Source organism: Sorex fumeus, unplaced genomic scaffold (genome assembly GCF_029834395.1).
Source record: "Sorex fumeus unplaced genomic scaffold, SorFum_2.1 ptg000233l, whole genome shotgun sequence".
NCBI classification, from domain to species: Eukaryota; Metazoa; Chordata; class Mammalia; order Eulipotyphla; family Soricidae; genus Sorex; species Sorex fumeus.
In genome coordinates, this window is record NW_026606290.1 from 2,539,742 (window position 1) to 2,563,834 (window position 24,093).

Here is a 24,093-nt window from a genome sequence, read left to right on the forward strand (position 1 = left end):
CCAGGTTTCAGGCTGCTGTTGGCGAATGTCAGAGTGGCTGTGGGGACTTGGCCCCCCCGGGAGAGCTGTGGGAGTTTCATGGCCCTCGCGTTTCTCCCTTCTGGACGTTGGCTGAGTCCCCTTTACTATTCAGCCTTCGACCCTGCAGGGCCGGGGCGTTGTTCTGAGCGTTTTCCTTCCTTTTGAGGCTTTCCTGCTGAACGAAGACCTAGGAGATTCCTTGGACAGCGTGGAGGCGCTCCTCAAGAAGCACGAGGACTTTGAGAAATCCCTCAGTGCCCAGGAGGAAAAGATCACGGTGAGCGCCTTCCTGCCGTTACCGCAGATGCCCCGAGAGGAGGCTGAGGCCTCTGAGCCGAGCTCACAAGGGGTTGATGATGGGTGTGCACGAAGGTGCTTCAGCCCCTCGTCATGGTAGATGCCGCCTTGTTGGAGCCAGCCAGCTGTGTAGGGCCACAGGACCTATCACCAGATGTGACTTTCACTGAGCGCAGCAGTGAATTCCTTGTCTCCATCGAGCACAGACGGGCAGAGGGGACTGAAGGCTGCTGCCCGCAGCTAACCCATCAGGTCGCCTCAGATAATGCCATGACATGGCTGTGGGGGTTGGGCGGGGTGTTAGCATGATGCCACTGCCTCTGCTCTGCCATGGGCATGTGTAGCTCAGAGCCACCCCACAGGGCAGAGGTGAGCCTTGGCAGGACAGCTTGGCACCCAAGCGGAGGCCTGCTCCGGGGCGCGGCGCTTTAAGCTGAAAGCGCCCCTGTCCCCACAGGCCCTGGATGAATTTGCGACTAAGCTAATCCAGAACAACCACTACGCCATGGAAGACGTGGCTGCTCGCCGAGACGCTGTGAGTCCCGGGCCCCTCGGGATCTCCCTGCCCGGGGGTGGCACCCTACCAGGGCGGTTATCGCTGTGGGGCCTCCTCAGGGGCAGTCTGGGAGCGAGAGAACTGCAGCTTGACACGGGGTCTTGTCTTTCAGCTGCTGAGCCGCCGCAATGCCCTCCACGAGCGCGCCATGTACCGCCGGGCCCAGCTGGCCGACTCCTTCCACTTGCAGCAGTTCTTCCGGGACTCAGACGAGCTCAAGAGTTGGGTCAATGAGAAGATGAAAACGGCCACTGATGAGGCGTATAAGGTAAGTGAACCATTGGTGTGTCTTCACGTGCCCGGAGGGAGATACTTAGTAGTGAGCAGAGGTTCGAGAAGGAAATAAGGAAGTCAGGGCCGGGGATATAGCTCAGGGCATAGGTTACATGGGTGAGGCTCTGGGTTTGATCCCCAACCCCACTAAAAAATTAGTAATTTGGGGCTGGAGTGATAATACAATGGGCAGGGCACATGCCTTGCATGTAGCCAACCCGGGTTCGATCCCCAGCATCTCATATGGACCTTGAGCACTGCCAGGAGCGATCCCTGCGTGCAGAGTCCTGGAGTCAGACTTGCGCACTGCTGGGTGTGACCCAAAACAACCAAAATAAAAAAGTTTTTTAAATACTGTGCTGTCCCTTCCCTGTGTGAATGAGCATGACAGTGACGGAAAACGACACACCAGACACAGGGTCAAGGTAGCAGCTCTTCGTCTTTCATCACAGGATCCCTCCAACCTGCAAGGAAAAGTGCAGAAGCATCAGGCTTTCGAGGCTGAGCTCTCAGCCAACCAGAGCCGCATTGACGCGCTGGAGAAAGCTGGCCAGAAGCTGATCGACGTCAACCACTATGCCAAGGAGGAAGTGGCCGCACGCATGGACGAGGTCATCAGTCTGTGGAAGAAGCTGCTGGAGGCCACAGAACTGAAAGGTAAGAGAAAGCTTATGGGAGGCTGTGGGCTGCTGGGCTCAAACGTGCCTTCCTGGTGTGGTGATAGGAGTGTGTGACCCCAGATCAGGACTGGGGTGTGACCCTGAGCCTTCAGGCTCATTTCCTGTGAAGGAGTGACCCACCTTGGGTTCTTAGTGACTTTGCTCATTTGTTGGGAGCCTGAGTGAGAAGGGAGTGATCTGGCCGACCAGCTGCGACTGAATCAGGCCTCATCCCTAGATCGAGTCCTGTCATAAAAGCCAAGGGTGCTGATTGATGATCCCGGGCCTTTGTCCCATGGAGGTTTGAATGTTTTTGTTTTTGTTTTTGTTGAGCCCGGCAAGCTACCGAGAGTATTCGATATGCCAGACACAGTAACAACAAAGTCTCCAATGGAGACGTTACTGGGCCCGCTCGAGCAAATCGACGATCAACGGGAGGGCCTTTACCTTTACCTTTGCTTTTTGGCTGGAGCGAGAGCACAGCGGTAGGGTGTTTGCCTTGCATGCGGCCGGCCCGGCTGAGCTGGGTTCGATTCCTCTGCCCCTCTCGGAGAGCCTGGCAAGCTACTGAGAGTATCTCACCAGCACGGCAAAGTCTGGCAAGCTACCCATGACGTATTCGATATGCCAAACACAGTAACAAGTCTCACAATGGAGACATTTCTGGGCCCGCTCCAGCAAATCGATGAACAGTGGGAGGACAGTGCAGTGCTACTTGCTTTTTGGGTCACACCCGGTGATGCACAGGGATTATTCCTGGCTCTGCACTCAGGAATTACCCCTGGCGGTGCTCAGGGGACCATATGGGATGCTGGGAATCAAACCCAGGTCGGCCACGTGCAGGGCAAACGCCCTAGTCACTGTGCTATCACTCCAGCCCCCAGTTTTTGAATGTTTTTTAAAAGGCTTCCAGTTCAGCAGTTAGAAAGTAGAGCAAGAGGACACAGTGAGAGAAGGTATAGCAGAGCTTCTGAGGGAGGTGCATTGAGCCTCAGAGAAGGTGCAATGAGTCTCTGAGAGAAGGTGCTCTGGACCTCTCAGAGAAGGTGCTCTGATCTGCCCCCCAGGCCCAAAGTCCTCCCTCCTCCCTGCCTCTATTAGCTGCTGTATCACTAATTCCTGCATCTCTGCCCAGGTATAAAGCTACGCGAGGCTAACCAGCAGCAGCAGTTTAACCGCAACGTGGAGGACATCGAGCTGTGGCTGTATGAAGTGGAAGGTCACCTGGCTTCCGACGACTATGGCAAAGATCTGACCAATGTGCAGAACCTCCAGAAGAAGCATGCCCTGCTGGAGGCGGACGTGGCTGCCCACCAGGTGGGGCACCCCAGCACTCTAGGCGCCAGTGAGGGGGACACTCTGGTCATCTTTTCAGACACACAGTTTGGGGAGCGGGAACAGGCATTGGTGTTCTCGGAATACGCAGGCTCTGTCTGCCCCGCTCTTGGGTGCACAGGCTGAGGGGGCAGTGTCCTAGGGTGAGGAAGGAACTACGCGCTGACATCCCCCACATGTGTGATCAAAATCCCTAAAGCCAGAGAGTAGCCAGGAACCACGGCCACATGCTGATGACTCTCCTTACCCTTCTCAGGACCGCATCGACGGCATCACCATTCAGGCCCGCCAGTTCCAGGAGGCTGGCCATTTTGATGCTGAAAACATCAAGAAGAAGCAGGAAGCGCTGGTGGCGCGCTACGAGGCACTCAAGGACCCCATGGTGGCCCGGAAGCAGAAACTGGCAGATTCCCTGCGTCTGCAGCAGCTCTTCCGGGATGTGGAGGATGAGGAGACCTGGATTCGCGAGAAGGAACCCATCGCTGCGTCCACTAACCGAGGTGGGTCTCCCCCGAGGAGGGAGTCGGGAGTCAGGCTAGTGACCGGGCGTGCTGGCTAGTGACCTCAGAGCAACAGGGAGGCTTTCTCCTGGTGACTCAGCTGACATCGTTTCCACCCCCAGGCAAAGATTTGATTGGAGTCCAGAACTTACTGAAGAAACACCAAGCCCTGCAGGCGGAAATTGCAGGACATGAACCTCGCATCAAAGCCGTTACCCAGAAGGGGAATGCCATGGTGGAGGAAGGTAGGTGATCCTCGGGGACCCCCACTGTGTGGAGAGTGGTAACAGGCTTGGGCCCCATCCCACCGTGAGAGTCTCTCAATACCTCAGATGTGTGGAGGCTGAGGTGTTTAAAATTAGATGCAGAGTTTATTTTGTTTGGGGGCCACACCTGGCAGTGCTCAGGGACTACCCTGGTTTGGTGCTTGTGTGTGGGATTGAGGATTGAACCCGGAGTCCCAAGTGCACAGCTGGCGTTGCAGCCCTTTGACCCTGGCCCCAGGAGCTGGTCCTCTCACTGATTTTTAGGATGATGTTTCTCTGTCAGTTTCGGCCTCTGCTTCTTAGAAATTTTGGGTCAAGGAAACAAAAAACAAACAAACAGGCCAGTCTGTTAAAGGGCTGGAACCCCAAACTCGCAGAGACGCAGTTTCCCAGGGCCTGGCTCCACGAGGTGGCCAGTGGGTGCTTGTCGTCAGCCCCACTTTGTCCCACCTGCCTTCCAGGACACTTTGCTGCTGAGGACGTGAAGGCCAAGCTGAACGAGCTGAACCAGAAGTGGGAGTCCCTGAAGTCCAAGGCTTCCCAACGGCGGCAGGACCTGGAGGACTCGCTGCAGGCCCAGCAATACTTCGCTGATGCCAACGAAGCCGAGTCCTGGATGCGGGAGAAGGAGCCCATCGTGGGCAGCACCGACTACGGGAAAGATGAGGACTCCGCAGAGGTGAGCTGTGACAGGCGCTGTGTCTAGGGTCTTTACCCCCAACTTTTTCTTTTTATTTATTTATTTTTAATTTTTGGGTCACACCCAGTGATGCTCAGGGGTTAGTCCTGGCTCTGCACTCAGGAATTACCCCTGGCGTTGCTCAAGGGACCATATGGGATGCTGGGAATTGAACCTGGGTCAGCTGCGTGCAAGGCCCTACCCTCTGTGCTATTACACCAGCCGCCCCCCCCCGCCCCCCCCCCCCCCCCCCCGCCAACTTTTTCTTAAGGGAACTCAGTCATCTGGGGTTTGTTGTTGTTTTTTTTTTCTTTTTTTTTCTGCGTTTTGCGTTTTTGGGTCAAGGCCCGGCTATGCACAGGGGTTGCTCCTGGCTCATGCACTCAGGAATTACTCCTGGCGATGCTCAGGGGACAATATGGAATGCTGGAAATCAAACTCCGGTTGACCGTGTGCAAGGCAAATGCCTACCTGCTGTACTGTCGCTCCAGCCCCCATCAGTCATCTGTTTTTGTTGTTTAGTTTTGGGGCCACACCTGGAAATGCTCAGGGCTTGCTTACTCCTGGCTCTGCACTCAGAATCAATCCTGGCAGTGCTCAGGGAACCAGCTATAAAGGGTGCTGGGGATAGAACCCGGGTTGGCTGTGTGCACGGCAAATGCCTGCTGTACTGTTGCTCCAGTCCCGGGAATTCAGTCGTCTTAAAAGGAGAGAAGTGACTCTTCAACCTTCAGCTGTGACTGTTGACTTTTTTTTTGTTTTTTTTGTTTTGTTTTGTTTTTTGGCCACACCTAGGTGTGCTTAGATTTTATTCCTGGTTCTGCACTCAGGAATCGCTCCTGAAGGAACTCAGGGCACCATATGGGGTGCTGGATATCGGTCCCGGGTCAGCTATATGGAAGGCAAGCACCCTGCCTGCTGAAATATCGCCACCCCATCTTTGAAATTCTGAATGGGTGTATTCTGCCACTGCGTGCCCAGCCTCAAATCATACTCAGCAGTGTGCCACCCGGTCCTTGGCCCTGCTGCCTTACTGGCTGGACCACACAGAGATGAGCAGAGTATGGCTGTGTATTCCATCTGATTCCCCCAGATAGGGGCGTGAGGGGCTTAGAGTCCGATAGGAGCGTGAAGAAGCACCAAGCAGGGGTGCGAGGGACGAAGCCGTCCTTGAGAAGAGCAGTGTAGCCCTCAATCCCCAGGCCTCTCCGACAGGCTGCCTGCTGCGTGGTGCAGATTGCCAGCAGGGCGGGTGGAGCGGAAGGCACTGCCCCTTCATGGCCGACAGCAGGCTGGGGCCGCTGTGAGCCTGGGACTTGGGTTTCAGGCTCTCCTGAAAAAGCATGAAGCTTTGATGTCGGATCTCGCCGCCTATGGCAGCAGCATCCAGGCTCTACGGGAGCAGGCGCAGTCGTGCCGGGTAAGTCCTGCTGCTTCCGGGCCGTGTGGGGTGGGGGAAGGACTCTGCTCTGCCTGCATGGGTTGGGGGCTGGCATTGGCAGCTTTCTGGAGACTTGGCTCGTTTTGTGATGCACGGTGACACGAAGGTCGTCTCTCACCGTGTTGGCCTCTCTGGGTCCTCAGCAACAAGTGGCCCCCATGGACGACGAGACTGGGAAGGAGCTGGTGCTGGCCCTCTACGACTATCAGGAAAAGAGCCCCCGAGAGGTCACCGTGAAGAAAGGCGACGTCCTCACCCTCCTCAACAGCACCAACAAGGCAAGGCGCGGCGTGGCCCTGCTCACGGGTCCACTCAGGGCGGCTCTGTCTTACCCGTGGTCACCACAGCAAGGAATTCTTTCTCTTTCTCCTTTTTTGTTTCTGGCCACACCTGTCAACATTCTAGTGACTCCTGCCACTGCACTCAGGGATCACTCCTGTTAGTGCTCAGGAACCACGTGGGGTGCCAGGGAACAAACCTGGGTTAGCTGTGTGCCAGGCAGATGTCCTCCCTGCTGGAGTCTCGCTCGGGCCCCAGGATTCTTTTTTTCTTTTGAGCCAAGCTTGCCTTTCCAGCCCATCCCTGGCTCTGGACAGCTGCAGCGGGCAGAGGCAGGGCTGCCTGTCTCCCCATTCTGTCGCGAGATTTTGACAAAGGCCAGATTGACTGTGGGTTTGAGGGGTGAGGGGCACGATCCTCCACATATTCACCTTTTCTAAGGGTATTCCCCACCCTGTGAGTCAGGGCTGAAGAAATATCCCCCGTCCTCTCCATAGCCCTAGTCCCGGGAGTAGGTTGGTGGGGGGGGGCCCTTGCTTGTGTTTGGGTTTTGGCTGACAGTGCTCTGGGGCTACTCCTGGCTCTGTGCTCATGACTGACCCTGAGGATGCTGTGAATGGAACCTGGGTTGGCCCCATGTGAGCACCTTAACCCCACCCTGTCTCTCTGGCAACCGATTCAAGCCAGAACCAGCCTCTGGTCTGATTCAGCAGTATCGTTCTGGAGAACCTGGGGAGGGTGAGAATCAGTGTTTGTGCTGGCCCTGTGGTAGCCACCAAGCCCCTGAGCTGTGGCCAGAGAAACTGGCCTAACGGTGGTGCTGCTGTAGGCCCATGCCAGTCAGTTGGGGCTCTGTGCAGCCCCAGCTCATCACAGTGCAGAGTGTAGCTGCCTCTCCTGGGGCTGCCCTCTTGCCTATGCACAGTGACCGCCGTGGCCATGGCGTCCTGCACTTGAACCTTGCAGTTCGGCGAGTGCAAACACAGGTCCTTTCTCAGGGCTGACACTGACCTCCTTCTCCCTTTCTCAGGACTGGTGGAAAGTGGAAGTGAATGACCGGCAGGGGTTTGTGCCAGCAGCGTACGTGAAGAAACTGGACCCCGCCCAGTCGGCATCCCGGGAGAACCTCCTGGAGGAGCAGGGCAGCATCGCGCTGCGGCAGGAGCAGATTGACAATCAGTAAGGGCGACAGGCGCAGGGGGCCAGCCCCACAGGGGCCCAGGGCCAGTCAGGCAGGGTCTTCCGGAGTCTCAGGTGCCAGTGCTCCTCCAGGCCCCCTCTTCCTGCTCTCCCTCAGACACTGTTACCCCCCCAGCATGGCCCTGCGTCCATGTGCTGCTTTCCTCCTCGGCTTGTTTCTGTCACCCTCTTACCTTCATCCTCCAGATCCTGGAGAGCCGGGTGCTCACACTTAGAGCTCCGCTGTGCTCTGTCCCGGCCCCCCCATTCCTGTAGCCCAGCAGACCCCGCAGTGACCTCTGTTCCTTCTGAAGGGCACGTTTCTCTGCTAATGGAACCAAAAACTGTGGACTCTGGGCAGAGACCTAGAAAGGACATTCTTCCTGGAGTTTCAAATCGAATCTCCCTGACCCAGCTGCCCCCAGGAAAGGCCAGTGAGTTTGGACTCTCAGGCTTCCGGTGCTGCCGTCGAGCGGGGACCAAGCGTCCTTACAGCCTTTGTATGCTTACTTGTGCTCAGAGAAGCTTGTCCCCAGCAGGCCATCTGGCTCCCTGGTCTGCTTCTGGGCGGTCACCAAGTTTCCCATCCAGACAGGATTTACTGCCCGAAACTGGTGGGCTTTCCAGGAAAACGCAGGCACACTCACCCTGTGGTCTCAGCCTCCTGCCCTTCCCTTCACGGCTTCACCCGCTTCCAGGAGTCCAGTGGGCTCCTTTCACCCCTCTAATCATCTCCCCTTCCAGCACCAGGCGGAACAGCCGCTTCCCAGCGCCGCCGTAACCCCACTAATCCGCGCATGCTTTTGCTGTGCCCCTGTGCAGGACGCGCATAACTAAGGAGGCCGGCAGTGTTTCTCTGCGTATGAGACAGGTGGAAGAACTGTGAGTAGGCGGCGAGGCTTGCTGAGCGCCATGTCCATGCCACACCTGTCCATCCTCCCTGCCGCTTCTCCGGAAGGCTCATGTCTGCGTCTGTCCCCGTAGCTAGTTGGGGGGGAGGCCCTGCAGACGCGCCGGAGGTGTGGGTGAGGCTGTGGCACTGCCAGCAGCCCCCTGCCCTGGCAGCTTCTTTGTGAAGCTGGGTCACTGGTCCTGCCTGCTGGCACCCGGGCGGCTCAACCTCAGTCCACAGCCCACCCGAGCCCCAGTCTGTTGTGGGGTTGTGCTCTGGTTTTTGGTAGCTCGCTGCTTTTTTTCTTTCTTTTTTATTTTGTTTTGTTTTGGGGCCACACCTGGTTATGCAAAAGATCAAACTCCTGGCTCTGCTCAGGGATCACCCCTGGCAGCCTTAGGGAACCGTATGAGATGCTGGGGATCGAACCCAGGTCGGCCACGTACACGACAAGCGCCCTGCCTGCTGTACTATCGCTCCAGCCTCACTCACTGCTCTTTTCACTTTACTTCAGGAAATTTCGATTTGATTAGGATTCCAGAACTTTTATTTGAACATTTGACCCCATTTTAACGTGATGGTTATTTTCATGTTTCCAAAGAGAATCGTAGTTTGGCCTTTTGTGTTGTGGCCCCAGGGTCAGGATACTCTTTTCTGCTTAAGCCTTCAGGTCAAGGGTCAGAGCAATGTGCCATGGGGAGAGTGCTGGCCTTTCCCACAGCCAACCCACGTTCAATCCCTGCATCTCCTAGATACCCCCAGCCCTTGCCAGGAGTGAGCCCTGATCAGAGACAGGAGTAACCCCTGGGCACTGCCAGATGTGGCCCCAAAATAAAAAAACAAAAGCAAAAACAAAAAAATACCCTTCTTGTCAAAGAAGCGGTATTCCTCTTTTTCTTTTGAGGGACTGTGCGGGAGGGGTTGTTTGTGGGCCACACCTGGCAGTACTGGGTCCCTATGGGATGCTGGGATTGAACCTGGGTCCGTGATGTGTAAGGCAAGTACCCGTCTATTAGAAATGGTCTAGCTCTTCTGTGCCTTCCTGGCTTTCCTCCTGCTGAGAAGCAGAGCCACTTCTCGCTGTCAGGGCTCCTGAGCCCACCTGGCGCCCACCTGTCTTTCTCCCATCCCGGGATGGTGGCTTGGAGACCACTAGGGCCGCACGAAACCCTTCGTTTACATCACACCCAGGGAACTTGTGTCGTGTCTCAGCTGTGGTCGCATGAACCGTGTGTGACTGTACTCAGTGCTTGGTCGCTGTCACTGGTGGAGGTGACACTGCTGGCCAGCCTCCTGTGGGATCTCAGGCCTTCATCTTCATCGTGTGCCACACTTCGTCACCAGGGCATCACCGTCACGAACTCCAGACAGATGCGGGTTGCCTGTGCACGCGCTCTTGGGAGCTGACTGTCCTCCTGCCCATTCTCGTCCCCTCCTCTGACCACAGATATCACTCTCTGCTGGAGCTGGGCGAGAAGCGCAAAGGCATGTTGGAGAAGAGCTGTAAGAAGTTCATGCTGTTCCGAGAGGCCAACGAATTGCAGCAGTGGATCAACGAGAAGGAGGCAGCACTGACGAGCGAGGAGGTGGGCGCCGACCTGGAGCAGGTGGAGGTGCTGCAGAAGAAATTCGACGACTTCCAGAAGGTGGGCTCGAGGGCGCTGGATTCTCTTCATTGGTTGCCTTTTTTTTTTAATCTTGATTTTTGACTGCAGATTTCAGGAATGAAGTGACGTAGGTAGTTTTCCGCTGTTTCTGATCTTTTTGTTTGGTTTTTGAGTCACACCACTTAGGGCCTTCTGGCACACTGCCAGGATCGCTCTCAGCACTGCTTGGGGACTAGGTGGTACCAGAAATCAAACCTGGGCCTCCTGCGTGCAAAGCCTCAATTCAAACCCTCTGAGCCACCTCCTGGCCCTGAAGCTAGTTTTGAGCAGGGAATGGTTTGGGCTCACTTGTTCAGAGGCTGCTTCTGGCCCTGTCCTGGCAGGGGTGCGGGGCTTCTGTGGTGTCGGGGATCAAACCAGAGTTTGTTTCATGCAAGCAAGTACCTGACTCTATATACTATCCTGACTCTATATTCTATCTCCCTGACTCTAGCTATTTTAATTTCAATTATTTTGTTTGTTTGTGTGCCACATTCAGCTCAGGCCTTAATCTTTGCTCTGATCAGGGATCAGTCCTTGTACTCAGGGGACCATATGAAGTGCCAGGGATCAAACCAGCCCAGGTGCATGGTACAAGGCAAGCGCGCGCGTACACACACAGATACACACACACATACACACCGCCTTATTATCTTTCTGACCAACCCACACCCCCATGCATTTCGTGGCTATTTTTCTACAACTTCAGTTTGTTGAACTTCATTAAATGACCACATCACGATCACGACGATCACGACCATCCTGTTATTCGTCAATTGCCTTGAGTAGGCCCCAGTAACGTCTCCTTCGTCCTAGCTCTGAGATTTTTTAGAAAGTGCCATATTCAAGTCTCTTTCAGAGTTAGGAGAATGAAAATGAAAATTTTTCAACTTTCAAATGACCACATACATACTGTTTTTAAAAACTTTTTTTCTTTCTTAGGATCCTAACTTAGGTCCTGTGCTTGCATTGTTAGCTTGAGATCGAACCCAGGACTCACAATGCAAGCAAGTGCTCTTCCACTGAGCCACATCCCAGCCTAGCATTTTTTAAAAAACTAGAATAAAGTTTCTGTAACACATGGTTGCCTGTTTTGTAGTATACAGTTCAGAATGTGTTTTACAACCCTTATTCCATCTCATCCCAGATTACTATTTTAGAGAATCCACATACCTATTCAGTCATCACCCTGTAACCCCCACAATCTGTCTTTTGTCTCTGCTTTAAGATTTATTTTGTTTATTTTTGGGCCCCACCCAGCGATGCTCAGGGCTTACTCCTCGCTCTGTGCTTAAGGATCAGTCTTGGCAAAACTCAGGGGACAAAAGTGGAGTGCCAGGGATCAAACCTGGATGGGCTGCGTGTGAGACAAATACCCTACCCACTATCCAACAGCTCCAGTCCCTGCTTTTAAGCTGTTGGGAGAGTTTGCATACTCTCTAACTTGGAGTGATGGGCTTCTTTCTCTGAGGTGTCTTTGGAGTTTGTCCTTTGGGAGGAGCCACACTGCCAGTGTTTAGGGGTTACTCCTGGCTCGTGGGTCACTCCTGGCAAGACTCAGGTGACCATATGGGGTGCCACGGTTCGAACCCTGGTTAGCCACAAGTGCCCTCCCTGCTGTGCTGTCGCTCCAGCCCATGTTAGCACTGTACCTCTTTTTGTGGTTGACTGGTCCTGTGGTTCATGTGTAGACCACACCTTGTATTTTCCACTCCCCAGTTTAAAAGGATTCTTATAACTAGAGTGCATGCTTTGTATGTAGAAGGCCCAGGTTTGTTCCCCAGGATCTTACGATTTACTGAGACCAGCGCAACCCCTAAGTACCACTATCTATAGCCCAAAACCCCCTCCAAAAAATACAGGGGAAATGTTCTTAAAATCAGTAATGGGGTGGAGCCAGAAAGGCACTTGCCATGTCCATGGCTGAACCAGGTTTAATCCCTGGCACCACATGTGATTCTCCAAGCTTCACCAATGGTGATCCCTGAGCTCAGAGTCAGGAGTAAGTCCTCGGCACCACTTGTTGTTGCCCAAAACCAAAAACGAAATATCAGTTAAGACTTGGGGCAGCTTCTCCCATAGGACTTACATGGTCAGAGTGATTGTATAGCAAGTAGGGTGCTTGCCTTGTAGGCAGCCAACCTGAGTTTGATCCCAACATCCCATACGTTCCTTTGAGTAATTCCTGAGTACAGAGCTAAGAGTGATTCCTGGTGCTGAGCTAGGAGTAACCCCTGAGTATCACTAGGTGTGACCCAAAAGCCAAAATAAAATCACTTTTGGGGTCCAGGGTTGGTGCTCCGCCATGAAGCAATTACCATGAGTCTGATCTCTGGTGTCACAAAAGGAAAAGGGACCTAGGGGGCCCTGAGCGGTAGTGCAGCGGGGAGGGCACTTGCCTTGCACATGGCCAACCGGGGTTCCATGCCCGGCATCACATAGGGTTCCCCAAGCACCGCCAGGAATGATTTCTGAGTACAGAGCCAGGGGTCAGCTCAGAGCATCGCCAGGTCTGACCTAAAGCAAAACAAATCCAAAAAAGAGGGACTGGAACAACTAAGTTCCAAGGTGCGGGTTTATTTGTGGAAACTTCCTTTTCCTGAAGCAGGAATGCGTAGCTCTGAACTGCTGTTTACACACTGCTCCCGTGGGTTGTTCCTGAGAGCCTCACATCTCTGTGGCTTCCATTGTATTAAAGGACCTGAAGGCCAACGAGTCTCGGCTGAAGGACATCAACAAGGTGGCCGATGACCTGGAGTCAGAGGGGCTGATGGCCGAGGAGGTGCAGGCAGTGCAGCAGCAGGTGAGTGTCTGACCTTGATCCAACCTCTGGCCTCCTTCATGGCTCAGCAGGTCACGGGCCACAGCACAGCCTCATGGCCAGGCTGCACGGGAACCATTCTGTTCCGCTTTGGTGGAGCAGCAGCCTTTACTGTCGTAGGTTTCTGCCAGTTGGAAATGGTGACGGTGGTGTGATGTCGAATAGTGAACATAGAAACACAGGTTCTTTCTAGCCAACCTCAGAAACAGAGGTCTTTGACCCACCGGCCCCATGCTCTCGTCTGTCTCCAGAATTGACTGGGATGAGCCTGTGTTTCCCCCAGCAGTAAAGCTGTTTTTTCTCTCTCTCTCTCTCTCTCCGTAGGAATTGCATGGCATGATGCCCAGGGTAAGTCCCAGTGCTGCGCGTGGAGCTGGAGCGTGAGGAGTGAGTAGTCTGGGGAAGCATTGTAGGGCCCAGAACTGCCCACAGATACCTGTTCCCGAACCTCGGAGGTGCTTTCTCTGTGGACAAGAAATAGTAGAGGGCCGGAGTGATCATATAGCAGGAAGGCCTTTGCCTTCATGCAACTAACCTAGGTTCTATCCTTGGCATCCCATATGGTCGCCTGAGCACTGCCAGAAATAATTCCTGAGTGCAGGGCCAGGAGTAACCCCTGAGCATCTCCGGGTATGGCCCCCACGAAAGAAAGAAAAGGGAACAATCTGCCACTTTCCAAAAGACCAGAGTTTTTGCCTCCTCTATTTCCTTTCAGACCTTTGCCAAATTTTGCTTTATTATCCCTCTTCTAAGAGGCCCATGAATAGGACAGGATAAGTAGGTGTTTTGTACAAGGTTCTTGCTCTCTCTTGGGGTTGCATGTGGCGTTAGACTTGGTCTGTGGCTTCCTTTCCCTCCAGAGGCCAAACCGTTTGCTGTCAGGGTGGGGTCCTGTTTCAGAGAGGAAGGGGGGTGGCCCCATGCTTCTCTGCTTATTTGTGTCCCTCTCAACTCCTCTGACTAGGATGAAGCGGATTCCAAGACCGCCTCCCCATGGAAGGTAGGAAGCAGTGGGCCAGTTTTTAATAATTGTTCCTGAAGATGTCCTTGAAATCCCAGGGAAGGATTTCACCTGTTTTCTGGGGCTGATTTTGAGTTCTGAGCCCCTTGGCACCGCCTGTGGTCTGATGAAATTGTGCCGTTTATCCTTGAAGCTGCAGGTTCTCAGGACAAAGCTGGTTTAGGTCTTTAGGTCGGGGTAGGTAACAGACGCGTCCCCACACTTCAGGTGACCTGGGACTGATTCCCACAGGATGTGTGCTGCCCCACAGATGCCTCGGTCGTAAAAATGTCCGTCCACCCTCGTGTGCCTGACCTTCCCCCAGAGCCACGGCTGCAGGCCAGGGGGAGCGAATGCTGCTTCCCACCTGCAGTTGACTTCGGGCCGGGGTGCTGGGACTGGGGGAGACAAGCCAGCAGCTCGGGAGAGCTTTGTAAGGGGAGAGTGTTTAGTAGCAATGGTGCCACTCTCTGCCCAAGGCCAGTTCTAGCCCCTTTCCTCTGGATGCACAAGAACCAAGCAGTTGAACTGGAGGCACGTGTGAAATCAAGAGCCAGTTTCTGAAGCCTTAGAAAATCCACCTTCCTAGAGCAGAAGGAGGCCTCCCCTCAGCCCCCCAAGAGCAGAGCTCTCACCCTGACCATGTGGTCCTGCTGCTCTGGCCCCTCGTCCCTGCTGGCTCCGCCTGCTTAGACCCCCAGCTGGGGCAGGGCGGCACTTTCCCGTAGATTCTGCTACTTTCCTTTCCTCGGTCTTAATTCTTCTCACAAGCATGCTCTGATACCTGGTGACGCGGGGCAACAGCCTTACCGAGGCAGTCTTGTGAGTCTTTGTGATGACCACAGTGTTAACTTGAGAACAGCTACAACTCACTAGTGCTGTCTCTGAGAAGGGTCGCAGAGAACCGAGAGGCGCCCCCTCCTATGCTGATGAGAGACGGGCGCCGTCTGCCATGTGCAGGGCTTTTGGCTCTTGGAAAAAGGAACTGCATTGATGAGAACACATAACTCCTTGGTTTATGTTCTCCATCTGGTTCGGCTGTTGCCCTTCATTCATGGGGTCACTGTTGAAAAGAACAGCCACCCAGTGGCCAGAGTTTCACATGAAGTGCTCAATGTTCCGAACTGTTCCATACGCGCTCTCAGGGGCCGGCCGTTCTGAAGTGGGGTCATTTCTCAGGAGTATGTAGACGGGGACACTGACCCTCAGCTTTGGAGCTGTCTCCTTTGAGCCCCTTCAGTTAAGCGCGTTAACTGCTGAGCTGACTCTGGCCACTCGGGTTTCTTCCACGGCTCTGCTCAGAATTGAGACTCTTCCTCTAAGCTCATTCTGGCTGACAATTGGGACCGAATAGCACTGCCCTGAGATCTCTGACACGTGATTCGTTTTGCTCTCTGCTTTCCTCCCCGCCCAGTCTGCTCGCCTGATGGTCCACACCGTGGCCACCTTTAATTCCATCAAGGTAAGCACTACAGCCACGCTCGGGGTGCCCACACTTGCCTTGCTGTCCCCCACTCCTGGCCCTGCTCTTGGCCTGGCGAGCTGTGTGAACACTGGTAGAGGTGGCCACGGGTCTTGGGGCCTGCGCACGGTCATCCTGCCTGGCAGGGCCCTGGCATGTCCGCAGGGAGGTTGTGTTTGCTGGCTCCCAGCGGCCAGGGTTGTGGGAGCCCCTGATCAGCCAGGCGGGGGCTGTGCCCTCCCAGCTTCTCTTTCCCGTAGAAGAGTTCAGGAGGAGAGGAGCGTGAGGGGGGTCAGCCGGGCAGGTGGGGAGTACCCACCATGTGAGATCTGGCAAGGGACCTGATGGCCAGTCACTGTGGACTAAAGTGCTGCCACGTGGAAGTTCAGAACAGGCCATCCCCTGGCCTGGGTCTGAGTTGAAGGCACTATTGCCCTGCAGGAGCTGAACGAGCGCTGGCGGGCTCTGCAGCAGCTGGCCGAGGAGCGGAGCCAGGTCCTGGGCAGCGCCCACGAGGTGCAGCGGTTCCACCGGTGAGGGCCGGCCCCTGCCCATAGCATGCTGGTGGGGTGGTCAGTCCCAAACGCCACTTGGCCGGTGTGCGCCCCTGTGCTATTTGGAGCTGCATACCGAGCGGCAGCCAGACCCATCTGTCCTTGTCTGCCATGCCATCGCAGCCAGGCCTCAGCATCTGTTCACCTGTGTCCCCCTACAGCGATGCGGACGAAACCAAGGAATGGATCGAAGAGAAGAACCAGGCTCTGAACACCGACAATTATGGCCATGATCTGGCCAGTGTCCAGGCACTGCAGCGCAAACACGAGGGCTTCGAGAGGGACCTGGCGGCTCTGGGCGACAAGGTGAGTGCCCTCCAGGTCCCCTTGAGGCTCCCGCCAGCAGGGCTCCTTGTTCCTCACCACCCTGCTCGTACAGGTGAACTCCCTGGGGGAGACGGCCCAGCGGCTGATCCAGTCCCACCCTGAGTCTGCGGACGACCTGAAGGAGAAGTGCACGGAGCTAAACCAGGCATGGGGCAGCCTGGGGAAACGCGCCGACCAGCGCAAGGCCAAGCTGGGTGACTCCCACGATCTGCAGCGCTTCCTGAGCGACTTCCGGTGAGGCCCTGTTAGTGCTTGTTCCTGCTGGGTGCGAGAGACACCAGCCCCCCACGGTCACAAGGAGGGACCTGCACCGCCACCCCCTCCCTGCACACCTCTCCACTACCTGCCTGGGGCATCACTCGCTTCCCACTCAGGACAGGACAGGCAGAGATAGAGGTGCCGGGCCACACACCAGAGTGCTGGCACGGACAGTAGCTTCTCCCACGCCAGGCAGAAGCTCTGCTGTCACTTGAGTCACATCATTTGGCCCTACGGACTGTAGAGAAAGGTCGAGGTGCACAGATAAAGGTGGGAACCACCTGTAACATTTGACTTCTGGTGCATTGTGCTAAGACACTGCAGATCCGTGACGTAGCCCCTCTGGGCCCTCTGCCCTTCTGACCTCTGCCTCTGTCATCACACCCAGGAAATTCACACACAGTCTGTCCCTTTGTCTCACGTATTTATTTTTTATTTTGTTGTTTTGGCCACCTGGCAAGCTCCCTGTGACGTATTCAATATGCCAAACACAGTAACAAGTCTCACAAAGGAGACGTAACTGGGCCCGTTCGCTCAAGCAAATCGATGAACAATGGGAATACAGTGCTACAGTTGTTTTGGCCACATTTTCAGGACTTACTCCTAGCTCTGCGCTCAGCGATCTCCTCAGAGGCGCGGGAACTACATGGAGTGCTGGGATCAAACTGGGTTCAGCTGTGGGCAAGACAGGCATCCTACCCGCTGTCCTATTGCTCCTGTTGCAACCAGTGCCAAGTTTTAGATCCAGGATCCACTGAGAAACGACCATTGTCCAGTGTCCTCCTGTCCCAGAGCTCCTGTAGCGGGGCAATCCATCTGATGCCGCTCGTTGCTCCCTGACATGCTCAGTGCATGTGTCAGGGTTTTGTCTGCCTTTCTTCTACGGTGGTCGTTGACCAGGGATGCAGTATGTCATGTGACTAGTCAGAGCCTTCCTGGGCATGCAGCACACAGACTGTTGGCTGCAGGTTAGTGGCATTTCAGAACCTCCTCCTCGAGCTCAGAGCCCTTTTTAGCCCCCTAGAAGTATCCTGTGGGCCTTGTGAGTCACCACTCCCTCCCCGTTTCCCTGCGGAGTCCACTGCTGCCTGTGTGTCTGCCTGTCTGGAAGTGTCTAGGGAGGGAACTACCTGAGGTGTGGCCGTACCACTTCTGTGCCTTCCATGTGGACTCCTAAGGCCCTGAAGGTGGCCCAAGGCTAGAGCTCATGGGGCCAGAATGATAACACAGCGGGTAGGGTGTTTGCCTTGCATGTCGCCTACCCAGGTTTGATCCCCGGCATCCCATGTGGCCCCTTGAGCACTGCCAGGAATAATTTCTGAGTGCAAAGCCAGGAGTAACTCCTGAGCATTGCTGTGTGTGACCCAAAAAGAAAAAAAAAGGCTAGAGCTCAGTCTGGATGAGGGGGTCCTGGTTCAGTCCCCATGTGTGACCAGAGTACAGAAGTACGGTGCTGGCATATAGCAGAACTTTGCAGAACCTAGGAGAGGCGTGTTTATCTGAAGCCATCAGGTCTCGGCCACAGCGACTGTGTCTGCCGATGACCTGTCATTATGTACCTGGAAAAGGCCCTACTTTCATAACTGTTTATTTTCTTTCTGAGGAATTTTTTTTTCCCACTATTTTAAATCAAGCTACACGTGACATATTGAATATGCCAAACACAGTAACAAGTCTCACAATGTTACTGGGCCTGCTCGAGCAAATCAGTGAACAGTGGGAGGACAGTGACAGTGACTTTCTTAAATCAAAAGCTTTGGAGGCTAGAGCCATAGCACAGTGGGGAGAGTGTTTGCCTTGCATGTGGCCAACCCAGGTTTGATCCTTGGCATCCATATGGTCCCCTGAGCACCACCAGGAGCGATCCCTGAGTGCAGAGCTGGGAGTAAGCCCTGAACATCTCCGGGTGTGGCCCAGCCCCTACCATCCCCTCACAAACAAAGAGGCTTTGAGATACTTTTACCCAGATATTTTGCCCCATTTAAAAGATTCGCTCAGACTTGGAGGCCTGAGCTGCATTGCTCTTGTTTCCTGGGCCTGAGGCCTGTTTGCTAAGCTGCGTACTAGCCATGCCTCTCTGCGTCTGGTTTCCAGGGACCTCATGTCTTGGATCAATGGAATCCGCGGGTTGGTGTCCTCGGACGAGCTTGCCAAGGACGTCACCGGGGCTGAAGCTCTGCTGGAGCGGCACCAGGTGGGGTGCCCTGCCCTCACCCTGTGCCCTGTGCTGTGAGTCAGTGGCTGACAGGGTCGGTCTCCTCTGCCAGTTACCTAATCCCCTCCCTCCTCTTGGCAGGAGCACCGGACAGAAATCGATGCCAGAGCTGGCACTTTCCAGGCATTCGAGCAGTTTGGGCAGCAGCTGCTGGCCCATGGGCACTACGCCAGCCCGGAGATCAAGGAGAAACTCGATCTCCTAGACCAGGAGCGTGCCGATCTGGAGAAGGCCTGGGCGCAGCGCAGGATGATGCTGGATCAGTGCCTTGAGCTGCAGGTACCCGGGCGCAGACACTCGCCTCCCATGGGTGGGCTGCCGGGCATCAGGCTGGGAAGCGCCCGCCGCCTCACCCCTGGCACCCGGCCTCTCGCCTTCAGCTCTTTCACCGGGACTGCGAGCAGGCTGAGAATTGGATGGCCGCCCGGGAGGCCTTCCTGAACACGGAGGACAAAGGAGACTCCCTGGACAGCGTGGAGGCGCTCATCAAGAAGCACGAGGACTTTGACAAGGCGATCAATGTCCAGGTGAGGCGCGGGGACCCTCTTGTTCCATCTGCCTTGCTCCAGGTGGGTCGCATCCCTCTCAGCGGCCCAGTTGAAAAGCAGTTGCTTAGTTGTCTCAGCTGGAGTCTCAGCCACTTCCTTCCACTAAAGCACTCGGTCTCGACAACACACAAGTTACCTTAGAGCTCCAAGGGGCCCATGCCCTTTAGGAAAAGATGGGTACTGTCGGGCTGCAGAGGGATCGCAGTGCGGGGAATGCATGTTTTGTGTGCGGCCAGTCCAGAATTGATTGATCGATCACTAGAGCCACATGTGGCCTCCAGAGCCTGCCCAGAGTAATCCCCAAATGCAGAGCCAGTGGTTAGCTCAAAAACAAAACATGGACAAAAGGACCCCCCCCCCACCCTGGGTTCTAAAGTCTGCACAAGTAGTCTGGAAGCCCTGAGGTCTTAGCGGGGTACCTCCGACAAAGAGTGGCCGTAGAAGGAGGGATAGAGAATGCACACACACAGCAGCTGAGAAAGATGGGAGGAAAGTCCAGGGTTTAGGAACAGCGAGGCTGGATCCATGGCCCTTTCCTAGCAAGCCAAGCTCTCAGCTGTGGTATCTGCTGGTTCGCGCCCAGCCTCACCCAGCATTGCCCTGGAATCTTTCTGAGCCGAACTCGACTCTAGTAATGATTGAAATCAAGCTTTCTTCTGGCTTTTTACACTCCTGCTTCTAAAGTGTCCGAGTATTCCGATCCCGTCACCAGCTAGTGCTCAGTCACCCCAAGTAACCATTCTCCAGGCGGCTGTCAGGGCTTGGGGGAGCCACCTGACCTCTCACTGTCCCCCCTCTACCCACCACCCAGGAGGAGAAGATCGCCGCTCTGCAGGCCTTTGCCGACCAGCTTATTGCCGCCGGCCACTATGCCAAGGGTGACATTTCCAGCCGGCGCAATGAGGTCTTGGACCGGTGAGTACGTCTGCCTGCCATCGGGGCTCACGTGTCGGGACACCAGCCCTGACCCGGCTTGGCCCGAGGATGTTCACGAATTGACTCGGGTTTCACAGGTGGCGGCGTCTGAAGGCCCAGATGATCGAGAAAAGGTCCAAGCTGGGAGAGTCACAGACACTCCAGCAGTTCAGCCGCGATGTGGACGAGATCGAGGCCTGGATCAGCGAGAAGCTGCAGACGGCCAGCGACGAGTCGTACAAGGACCCCACCAATATCCAGGTCAGTGGCCAAAGGCTAGCCGTGAGGGGTGTGGTCCAGTAGGTGTCTCTGCACGGGGTGGGGGGTGCGGAGAGACCCAGATCCTTTCCTGCTGCCCTTGGTGAAGCCGCGGCAAATCATTTTAAGAAGCGGAACTGGTGGTGCAGCACCACTACCACCCGCCCCCCCACCCCATACCCCCCCACCCGTCTCTGTTTAGGGCACTTGAGAGCCCCCTAACTCCCGAGTGCTGAGCTTCCCAGGGGAAGTTTGGTGGCAAAATGCGTTGGTTAATAGCGGACCCGTGCATTCATGCCCATGTACTGAACTCTTGTTTCAATCTATTTTTGTAGCTTTCCAAGCTGCTGGTAAGTCGTTTCTCTTTTAAGAGAGTTTCTATCCGCCGAGCTCAGTCTGTGTATTCTGTGTAGATTCTTGCTGTCATGGTCACACGCCGTCTGCTGGTGTCTCCATCCCATCATCTCATCACTCACCACACTCCATCCACGTGTCCCTGTGGGATGTGGCTTTTCCTCTGTCATAATCAGCCTGCAGAATCAGCCCCTCACCCCTCCCCACCACCACGTAGGCCGTTTCTGGCAATGTTTGATTTGAGGGGCGGTAGTTGGCTGCTTCTTCTCACGGGGCTTCTGGTCAACTTGGAGTGCAAGGTGGGCTGCTTCTGCTGTGGGCCAAGGTTCCTGGTGGCCGTGGCAGAGCAGGCAGGCAGGCGAGGGACCATTTCCACTGCCAGCATACTGGCCCCTGAAGCCAGAGAGTGCAGGAATGCAGGGTGCTGCTTCCAGATCCAGGGGGAACTGGGGCTGGGGCTCAGGAGCGTGTGGGTATTACCAACGCAGGTTAGATGCTTGCTCTGCATTTGGAAGCCCCAGGTAGAGAATGCCACTCCTCGCGATCTCCCAAGCGCTGGGCTAGGAGCAGCCCCTGAGCACCACCAGGTGTGTCCCCAAAACCAAAGCAGGAAAACCTGAAGAAAAAAACAAGGGCAGGTGGGACTTTCAAGCAGAATGTGTCTCTGGATCCCGGAGAGATAGTACAGCGGGGAAGGTGTGCTGCCTTGCACACCCAGATTCAATCTCTGACATCCCATAGGGTACCCCAAGGTCTCCGAGAAGTGATCCCTGAGTACAGAGCCAGGAGTAACTCCTGAGCACTGCTGTCTTGGCCCAGAAATAAAACCATAAAAATTTACTGATGTGGCTTTAAAGGAGCTTCAGTGAATGGAAGAAATGAATCTTAGAATGGGAGGTATTTGTACCGGAAGCAGGGCAGGAAGCAGAGCATGATCGCGCTTCCGTCAGGGTCTCTGAGACCTCCGGATAATCAGTCTCAGGCTGCATCCAAAGGCTCCGTCCTCGGGGCTGGAGCGATAGCACAGCGGGTAGGACGTTTGCCTTGCACACGGCCTACCCAGGTTCGATTCCCAGCATCCCATATGGTCCCCTGAGCACTGCCAGGAGTGATTCCAGAGTGCAAAGCCAGGAGTAACCCCTGTGCATCGCCAGGTGTGACCAAAAAAGCAAAAACAAAAAAGACAAAGGCTCCGTCCTCAGCCAGTCGCTGCCCCTGAAATGAAGCATTGGGTGCCAAATCCTCCCGGCTCCCGCGCAGTCCTCCTGCTGCTTCTCTCTCATTCTCCCCGGCACGCTCTGCCCAAGCCCTGCCTTCTCACCCGAGCTCTGTGCAGCGCCATCCTCGCCCCCGCCTCTCACGGTGTCTGTCTGGGTTCCCGGAAGTCCCTTGTTCCCGGCCCTCCCAGAAGGAAGAATGCTGTCTGCAGGGCCAGGACATTCGGCCTTAGTTGAGGGGGGACCCAGAACCATATGGTGTTCGTTCCCTGCTTCTCACTCCTGAAGGCTGGGTGGGAGCTGGTGCCACAGACAGCGCCAGCCAAGGGCCCTCACCCCATGTTCCCCAACGGGCTGGCCCCTACAACGCCCCCTACAGATTTAGTGACTGTTTTCTACATAAAGTGCCCTCGTTTCTGTAGATTCGCTCCCAACCATTTGCTGCCCACCTCCCTTTTAGAGCTACCTTTTCCCTCAGATGACATGGCCCAGCCGGTGCCGGCTTTGAATGGTGGTTTTGGGTGGTTTCAGAGCAAGCACCAGAAGCACCAGGCGTTCGAGGCAGAGCTGCACGCCAACGCCGACCGCATCCGCGGCGTCATCGACACAGGCAACTCCCTCATCGAGCGCGGGGCCTGTGCGGGCAGCGAGGACGCCGTCAAGGTGAGTGTGCTGCCTCCTCTGACGTGCCCAGGAGCTGTAGGTGCTGCAGCCGTTTGCTGTCCCTTTGAGCTGTGTACAAGGCGGACCACCAGCGGGAGGGCAGGACACTTCTAGGGTGTCCTTGCCCCAGTCGGTCAGGGCACTCATGGCTCCATCCCACTCTCTTCCAGGCCCGGCTGGCCGCTCTAGCTGACCAGTGGCAGTTCCTGGTGCAAAAGTCTGCTGAGAAGAGCCAGAAGCTGAAGGAGGCGAATAAACAGCAGAACTTCAACACCGGCATCAAAGACTTCGACTTCTGGCTCTCGGAGGTAAATGGGGGGGGGGGGGGGGGAGGTAAATGGGGGGGGGGGGGGGAGTATGCTGCAGGGAGTGTTTGAGGTCCCCAGATCAGAGACCAGGAGCTCAGAACCACAGAAAGGTGACGGGTCTGCCACATGAAATGGACCGATGTGAGAGCGGATTTGTGGACCTCAGGGTGACTGTGTCAAAAGTGAAACTGGACTCCAGCCCCTCATCCCCCTGGAGTGCAGAGAAGGAGAGAGTCTGGGGGTACATGGGCAGCACCCACTGAATCTGTACACAGGTCAGGAACTGAGCATGGTGGGGACTCTACTCGGGGATGTGACGTACAGACCCACTCTAGGCCTCCTGGCTCTGTGGCTAGTCATAGTTCTATATGTAGCTGAGCTCACACCGTCCATCGTGTTCCGTTAGTATTTGTCGGGAGTGTGGGGCTCCCAGGGCCCAGGGGCCACTTGGCAGTACTGGGCGTAGCTCTGTGGGCATAGCTCTACAGCTCAGGCCATGCAGTGACAGGGCTGAACGCAGGGACCCTGTTAGCCATCTTCCGAGTCACTAACCTAAATGTTAGAGCAGCAGCTGAGTCGTCAGAGAGCCGCCCCACTGTGTCGGGAGTGCAGGTCTTCCCACTTCTGGGGAGCTCGGCCTTGCTGCATTGAAAGTGGGCTTCCTCTTGCCTTCCATGGTATCAGTTTTGTCACTTGAGCCTCTTTGTATGTTAATGATCCTTTGCCCACCCTGCAAATTCCTCCCCATGGGAGTTTCCTGCTAACCCTGCTAACGGGGTGTTTGTGTGCTGTTCCATGGGGCACAAAGGCTCCACACCCCTCCAGCTGTCCTCCAGAGTCTGCATTTGATCAGCAGGAAGGGCCATGCAGCCTGAGGCGAATGGAGTTAGCAGAGACAGACAACTTGTGATAGAGTCATTTGCCCCTGCCGGACAAGCACCTGGGCTAACAGGTTCTCCAGAAGGTTCCACTGGACCAGATGATAGCTTCCCCTTTGTTGTTTCCTGGCCAGGTGGAAGCCCTTCTGGCATCAGAGGATTACGGCAAAGACCTTGCGTCTGTGAACAACCTGCTGAAGAAGCATCAACTGCTGGAGGCAGATATCTCTGCCCACGAGGTGAGTAGACCTGGGGACATGGCCCACGAAGGGCACCTGGGCCTGGACACGAG

At 55.4% G+C, this 24,093-nt stretch overlaps 1 protein-coding gene across 8 annotated transcripts in view; it reads left to right on the plus strand.

The window, feature by feature from the left end:
* Positions 1-24,093, plus strand: part of SPTAN1 (spectrin alpha, non-erythrocytic 1) — a 62,730-nt gene that overhangs the window by 26,405 nt on the left and 12,232 nt on the right. For 3 of the 8 annotated variants that reach the window (XM_056108757.1, XM_056108754.1, XM_056108759.1), the window contains 29 exons: positions 188-298; positions 776-853; positions 987-1,142; positions 1,600-1,804; positions 2,942-3,123; positions 3,398-3,641; positions 3,764-3,886; positions 4,369-4,586; positions 5,914-6,006; positions 6,171-6,305; positions 7,337-7,485; positions 8,308-8,367; positions 9,825-10,023; positions 12,722-12,826; positions 13,169-13,192; positions 13,809-13,844; positions 15,259-15,306; positions 15,748-15,839; positions 16,022-16,166; positions 16,240-16,421; positions 18,540-18,639; positions 18,742-18,939; positions 19,041-19,187; positions 20,020-20,123; positions 20,222-20,384; positions 20,717-20,731; positions 22,484-22,615; positions 22,786-22,923; positions 23,936-24,040. In XM_056108757.1, the coding sequence (XP_055964732.1) occupies positions 188-298; positions 776-853; positions 987-1,142; positions 1,600-1,804; positions 2,942-3,123; positions 3,398-3,641; positions 3,764-3,886; positions 4,369-4,586; positions 5,914-6,006; positions 6,171-6,305; positions 7,337-7,485; positions 8,308-8,367; positions 9,825-10,023; positions 12,722-12,826; positions 13,169-13,192; positions 13,809-13,844; positions 15,259-15,306; positions 15,748-15,839; positions 16,022-16,166; positions 16,240-16,421; positions 18,540-18,639; positions 18,742-18,939; positions 19,041-19,187; positions 20,020-20,123; positions 20,222-20,384; positions 20,717-20,731; positions 22,484-22,615; positions 22,786-22,923; positions 23,936-24,040 (3,687 nt within the window). The remainder of the gene's footprint in view (positions 1-187; positions 299-775; positions 854-986; positions 1,143-1,599; positions 1,805-2,941; positions 3,124-3,397; positions 3,642-3,763; positions 3,887-4,368; positions 4,587-5,913; positions 6,007-6,170; positions 6,306-7,336; positions 7,486-8,307; positions 8,368-9,824; positions 10,024-12,721; positions 12,827-13,168; positions 13,193-13,808; positions 13,845-15,258; positions 15,307-15,747; positions 15,840-16,021; positions 16,167-16,239; positions 16,422-18,539; positions 18,640-18,741; positions 18,940-19,040; positions 19,188-20,019; positions 20,124-20,221; positions 20,385-20,716; positions 20,732-22,483; positions 22,616-22,785; positions 22,924-23,935; positions 24,041-24,093) is intronic. The other 5 variants (XM_056108758.1, XM_056108761.1, XM_056108756.1 and 2 more) reach the window with 3 other exon arrangements.